Here is a 6,434-nt window from a genome sequence, read left to right as displayed (position 1 = left end):
TGGGAGGGAACTGAGGCCGCAGCTGAACCCACGTTGTGCTGCCCCAGCGCCCCCCGTGTGATCCCGGTACCGTGTGAGGTACCGTGTGATCCCGGTACCGTGACCCTGTGCATCCCGCGCTGTCCCCGCAGCTCCTCCTGTGCCCAGGTCACGGGGTCACAAAGAGAGAAACCCCCCGTGTGCGGGGGTGCTGAGCCCATCACACACATCACGCACCCATCCCACACCCCCCATCCATCCCTCATCCCAGGGAGGATCCATCCCTCTTCCCGGAGAGGATCCGTCCTCACCAGGATCCATCCTCACCGGGATAAGGGATGGATCCTCACCGGGAAGAGGGATGGATCCTCCCAGCTCCCTCGGTGCCGTTCCCAGCCCCCGGGGTGGGTGCTGAGGGGGGGTTGGGGATTGCTCCCCCACCCCTCACCCATCCCGTGCCCACGGGGGGAGCTTCTCCCCGGAGCTGGAAGGGATTTCAATTGCCTTGCTTGGAAAAGACCTTGGAGCTCAGCGAGTCCAAGCCTCAGCTCCACGGGGTGCAGGGCTGGCTCCTGCTCCATCATTCCCAGCCCTCACCTCCCGGTCCTGCATTTCCCTTCCCATCCCTTCCCACCCCTTCCCATCCCTCTCCCCATCCCTCTCCCCATCCCTCGCTGCGGATCCCGGGGGACGACCCGGGCCTCTTCCCCCCGGTCCCCCGGGGCTCCGCACCCCGAGGTTACCGCCCCACACCTCCCCCCCAGTCCCCGGTCCCCCCGCACGGGGCGGTCCCCGCTGCCCGGGGGCGGTGGCCGCGGGGAGGGACACGAGAGGCCGCGTCCCCCCGGTACCACCCCCGGTACCACCCCCGGTACCACCCCCGGTACCACCCCCGGTACCACCCCCGGTACCACCCCCGGTACCACCCCCGGTACCAGCGGCGGGAGCGGCGGAGGATGCCGTACCTGCTGATCAGCACCCAGATCCGCATGGTGGGTCCGGGAGGGGCTGGGGGGACACGAGTGACACGGTGACACGAGTGGGGGGCGCACGGACGAGGGGGGGGGACACCGACGGGAGCTGCCGGGGACAGTGGGGGCGACACGGAGAGGAAAGGGCGACACGGGAGGGGGTGACAGGGACGGGGGGGACAAGGACACCGAGAGGGGCTGCTGGGGAGGGGGGGAAAGGACACGGGTGGGGGGGATACGGGCACCGACGGGAGTGACACTGGTGGGGTGTGTGAGAGGGACGCGGGGCCACGCGTGGGGCAGGGACACGCTCAGCCCCAGCTGCCATCCCGGGCTGGGCTGTGCCTGCTGCTGGGGGGGACACACAGACAATCGGGGGACCCCCGGCAGGGCCCCCCCCAGCTGCTGTGACCCCTCGGTGCCCACCCACCCCCCTGCCCCCTTCACCCCCAGCCCCCCGGGGCTGTCACCCCCCTCCCCGGAACCCCAGAACTCGCTGTAGGATCCCCCGAGCGCCAAAGCCCCCCCTCCTTCCCCCCCTCCGCCCCCCGGAGGTGCTCCCTCCCCCCCAAATCCCCCTTTCCCGGGGGGAGAAGAGCGGCCGGGCCCCCCTGGCAGCGAACCAAGGAGGAAATGTTCTTTCTGAGCGGCTGCAGCCCAGGCGGAGGTCACTGCCCCCCCTGCCCCCCGCCGCCAGGCACCTCTCCAGCCGGAGCAGACAGCCCCGCGCTTCCGTTTTAATTTCCCTTCTCCGAAGGGGCAGTGATAAACCCCAAAGCACGAGGGTTCGCCACAGGAAGGGTGGAAAAAAAAGAAAAAAAAAAAAGCAACGGGGGAGAGGGGGGGGCTGGGAGCAGCTCCTGGAGGTGCCCAAGGGAACGGGGGGGCTGCAGGGGCACCCGAGCATCATCCGGCTCTGGGTGCTGGGTGCTGGGTGCTGGGTGCTGTGGTTACGGAGCAGGCAGAGGGCAGAGCTCCGTGTGCCCGTGTCCCGGCAGGAGCAGCGGGGCTGGAGGAGCCCCTGCCCCTGTCCGTGTTCCCTGTCCCCTCTCCCCTGCCCCTGTCCCTGCCCCTGTCCCCTCTCTCTGTCCCTGTCCCCTCTCCCCTGTCCCTGTTCCCTGTCCCCTGTCCCCTGTCCCTGTCCCTGTCCCCTCTCCCTCTCCCCTGTCCCTGTCCCCTCTCCCCTGTCCCCTCTCTCTCTCCCTGTCCCTGTTCCTTCTCCCCTCTCCCCTGTTCCCTCTCCCCTCTCCCTGTCCCTGTCCCCTCTCCCTCTCCCTGTCCCCTCTCCCTGTCCCCTCTCCCTGTCCCCTCTCCCTGTCCCCGTCCCCCTCCCCGGGGACCTTGGCAGCCGCCCTTTGCCTGGGCAAAGCAAACAGCCCCAGCCTGGAACCGGGCCTGGAGCAGTGGCTGGAAATGCCCCCCCGGCCCTGGGGTTTGGCTACTGGTTGCCCAGCAGTGGCCAGGGGGAGGGGGAGTCCCCTGGGACATCCCCTGTGTCAGGCTGGGGGGTGAGGAGGCTCCATCCATCTCCCCCCCCCCAGCTCCCCAGGGAATGTCACTGTCCCTGCTCACCCCAGACACCCCCTGGCTCCCTGCTCCTCACCCTTCCCAGTTGGAGCCATTCCCGAAGGCTCCCCGGGGGTGCTGGTTTTGGGGTAAAACACGGGGGGGTTGAGGGGTTTGCACCCTGAGATGGGAGCAGCGCCTCATCCCGATCCTACAAACCCCCTGGAGCTGGATCCCGGGGCAAAGCCACCAAGGTCCTGCTGTCCCGGGCTGGCACTCATTCCCTTCCCAGTCCAGCCCTTACTGGAGCCATACTGGGAGTGTGGGGAGGGGATGTGGTGGCACTGCTCCCTCAGCCCTCCCCTGCCTCTCCTGCAGGAGGTGGGTCCCACCATGGTGGGGGATGAGCACTCAGATCCCGGCCTGATGACCTTCCTGGGGGCCACCAAGAGGAACATGATGGGCAACCACTTGTAAGTCCCCCCCTGGCCCAGCTCGGGCTCCCCCTGATCCTTCCCAGGGGAGATGTTTTACCAACCAACACATCCTTCACTTCCTCCTCACTTCTTTCCTCTTTCTTTTCTCTCTTTCCCTTCATCCCCACTTTGAGATCTCACCTCACGTTTTCCTCTGGGAAAAACCAAACCACGAAGCAAAACAAATCCCTGAAGCCCTGAATCCAGCCGGGTTTGTGTCACCCCATGGGGGCTGTGTCCCTGCACAGGAGGGGGAGAACATCCCCAGGATGGGATGTGGCTACCAACACCTGAGCCCTGGCCACCAGCAGCCCCAGTCAGGGACAGAGCTCCAGGATCTGGAGCAGAGCTGGGAGATTCCCCCCCTGCCCACCAGGCTCCAGTCCTGGCTGTAGGACACTCACCTGGCTGTAGGACACACACCTGGCTGTAGGACACACTCCTGGCTGTAGGACACTCACCTGGCTGCAGGACACTCACCTGGCTGCAGGACACACCTGGCTGTAGGACACTCACCTGGCTGTAGGACACTCACCTGGCTGCAGGACACTCACCTGGCTGCAGGACACTCACCTGGCTGTAGGACACACTGCTGGCTGTAGGACACACACCTGGCTGTAGGACACTCACCTGGCTGCAGGACACTCACCTGGCTGCAGGACACTCACCTGGCTGTAGGACACTCACCTGGCTGCAGGACACACACCTGGCTGCAGGACACTCACCTGGCTGTAGGACACTCACCTGGCTGTAGGACACTCACCTCCTGTCCTCCCCCAAGCCCCAAAACCTTCACCACAACCCCGGCAGGAGCCTGAGAGCAAAGGTCTGAGCAGCAGGGACCTGCTGGGGGACTGTAGGGATGAAGTGCTTAATTGTCCCTAATTAGGGAGAGGGCTGGTGCTGCTCTGCAGCTCTAACGAATGACAGGTAATTATTATGGGCTGCTGGGCCCAGGCAGGCACCCCCATCCCTGCCTCCCAGCTCTGAGGGGCAGAGCCAGAGCCCTGGGGGTAACCCAGCCCCAGCAGAGGGGGAGCCAACCCCACCCTGGGCTGTGGGGATCCTGCTGGGGCCACCCATGGGTGGCTGTGGGGCCCGTCCCCTGCCACGGGAAGCCAGGAGCTGCTTGCTCTGACATGCAGACCCAGCCCTCTGTCCCTCTCTGCCAGATCTGGGGAGCTGAGGTTTCAGGCACCTGCTCGGGCTTGGATGGAGATGTTCCCCAGCCAAGCTCTGCCCTCCAGGGAGCTGAGATGGCAGCTGGGAACCTCGGGGACACCTCCAAGGAGCTGTCCCAGCCTCAGCACTCTCCTGTTGAAGGCTCTGCCCGTGGCACGTTTCCTTCTCAGCCTCCCCCCCCCTCCAGTTTTCTGTGAAATTCCTGCAAATAACAAAGTCCCCTCCTCAGCTCCTTCCTCTGCACAATGGGAACAACATCGCCCAACTCCAGCCCGTGAATCCCAAGGGATGTGGGAAGCCTGGCAGAGAAAGCTCCAAGTTCAAAGGCACTGCTGATCACACATTATCCTGACACCACATCTGTAATTACAGCCCAGTGTAATCTGTCCTGAGACACAGCAGCCTGCACACCTCCCTCCTTAAACACCCCCCCTGCTCCACTCATGCTTTGCAGCCTTAGCAGGGACAATTTTGGGTACGGTTTTGGGTGGTTTGCTTTTTTTTTCTTTTTTCTCTTTTTTTTTTTTTTTTTTTTTTTTTTAATTGTTATTAGTATGAAGATCAGGAAAGTCTTTGTCAAGGTGCCCAAACAAGATCCCAGTGGTGCTGCAGCCCATCATTAGCAGTGACTCACCCAAAGCTCAGCTATTGTGAGGCTTCTCCCATCTGCACCCATCCACAGGGACAGACCCAGGGCTTCAGCTCTGCTGCTTCCCACCTAATCCAGCCCAGTTTGTGTCTGTGTTCTGCTGCCCTTCCCCTCCCCACCCCCTCTCTTTTCCCTGGGTTCCCCTCCTGCTCCAGGACCCCCTGGGCAGAGATCCCAAGCCTCAGAGCAGGTCCCAAGGGGAACTGAGCTCCATCCACCCCCTTTGGCAGCTCTGATGACTTCTGGTTTTTCAAAGGCTTAACTCTTGGCTGAAGGCAGCAGTTTTTTTCCTCATCCCCCCAAATTTCAAGCACAAGCTCTCAAAGCCACCCCCGACCTACAGCCAGGCAGGCAAAACATTGGCTCCTCATTCCTTAGCAGCACCCGGATCCTTCTTCCCTCCATGGCAGGGATTCCCCTCCTAATCCACGAATTCCCACAGAACCCCCTGAGCTGCAGCCCCAGCCCAGGTCACCCAGCACCACGTGGCTTTGGGCAGCCGCTCCCCAAACCCAGTTTACCCCAAACCCTTCCCTTTTGGGCAGGTTTCCTCCTTGCTCTGGCACCTGCAGGTTGAGCACTTCCCCAGCTGCTTGGCCAAACCCTTGGATGCCCCCGGGTGCCAGGGGTGGGCACTTTGGGGTCTCCCATGGGTTCAGCAGCCATTAGGGCAAGAAGAATCCTTCCCAGCAGGGCATCTCTGCTTTCTCCCCCTCATTCCGTGCCCTCTTTTCCCTGCTTGCAGCTGGGAGTACTACGTGAACGATGCCCCTCGGGTGGTGCTGGACAAGCTGGAGAGCTGTGGCTACCGTGTGGTCAGCATGACGGGCGTGGGACAGACCCTGGTCTGGTGCCTGCACAAGGAGCACTGAGGGGGGGGCTTCAGGGTCCCTCCTGGACAAGACCCTGCCGAGGAACATCTCCCACAGGACTCCTGGCAAACTTTTCCCCTTGATTCCTTTCTGTCCCAGGCTCCGGGTGCGGGGGGGGAGGAGGCAAAACTCAACCCGGGGTCAACTCAGCAGCCCCCAGGGTGGAGGGGGAGGAAGGGAGCAGATGGCTCCATCTCTGCATCCCTCTGGACAGCAGGCTGGCAAATGCCCTCTTTTCCCATTTAAATCTCCTCTTCAGCATGCACTGGAGGAAGTTCACAGAACAGCCTGCTCTGCCTGCTCCTCGGGGCTGCCCCGGGGAGGTCTGGGCTGTGTCTTCTCCTGGGTGGGGGGGACACGGGGAGGACGTGCAGGGCTGCCAGGACACCTCATCCCCAGAACGTGAGCAGGAGCTGCTGAACCTACAGAGTGCTCCCTGAGAGATGGGGATTTTGAGTTTCTCTCCCAGCTGGGATTGTGGTCAGCAGCAGCTGTGTGGCTCACTCACAGGTTACACACAGGTTACACACTGCTCCTGACACAGCCCCATAAAGTCTTGTGAACATTTCAGGCACAGGCTCCGTCACCTCAACAGCAGCTGTTGCAATGCTGGAGTGTTTGGAGTGTACATCCCCCCTGCTGCAGAGGTGCCACCATCAATAAACATTTCTCCAGACAGAGCAGTGTCTTTCTGGGGGTTGTTTCAAACAGCCACAGCCTCATGGAGCCACAGCTCCTGCAAAAGCAGCTCCTGGGAGCAGCTCTCACACCCTCCCCTCTGCCACCTGCAGCTGCTGGG

General features: G+C 62.9%; 1 protein-coding gene across 1 annotated transcript; it reads left to right on the top strand.

Annotated features, from left to right (window-relative positions):
• Positions 1–921: 921 nt before the first annotated feature.
• On the top strand, positions 922–6,315 carry GCHFR (GTP cyclohydrolase I feedback regulator). Its single transcript, XM_071762459.1, has 3 exons — positions 922–971; positions 2,835–2,929; positions 5,509–6,315. Exons 1-3 carry the CDS (start codon positions 936–938, stop codon positions 5,633–5,635), a joined length of 258 nt encoding a protein of 85 aa, XP_071618560.1. The 5' UTR covers positions 922–935; the 3' UTR covers positions 5,636–6,315.
• The last annotated feature ends 119 nt before the right edge of the window (positions 6,316–6,434 follow it).

Source organism: Heliangelus exortis, chromosome 18, assembly GCF_036169615.1.
Source record: "Heliangelus exortis chromosome 18, bHelExo1.hap1, whole genome shotgun sequence".
NCBI classification, from domain to species: domain Eukaryota; kingdom Metazoa; phylum Chordata; class Aves; order Apodiformes; family Trochilidae; genus Heliangelus; species Heliangelus exortis.
Note: the sequence above shows the minus strand (reverse complement) of the source record. Positions and strands in the feature narration are given on the sequence as shown.

What these genes read in the sequence shown, in the direction of transcription:
- GCHFR (XM_071762459.1), top strand. Translation starts at nt 936, where the DNA reads ATGCCGTACCTGCTGATCAGCACCCAGATCCGCATG. An exon ending in TCAGCACCCAGATCCGCATG is followed by an intron (nt 972 to 2,834) that starts GTGGGTCCGGGA and finishes CCTCTCCTGCAG; the next exon opens with GAGGTGGGTCCCACCATGGT. An exon ending in AACATGATGGGCAACCACTT is followed by an intron (nt 2,930 to 5,508) that starts GTAAGTCCCCCC and finishes CCCTGCTTGCAG; the next exon opens with CTGGGAGTACTACGTGAACG.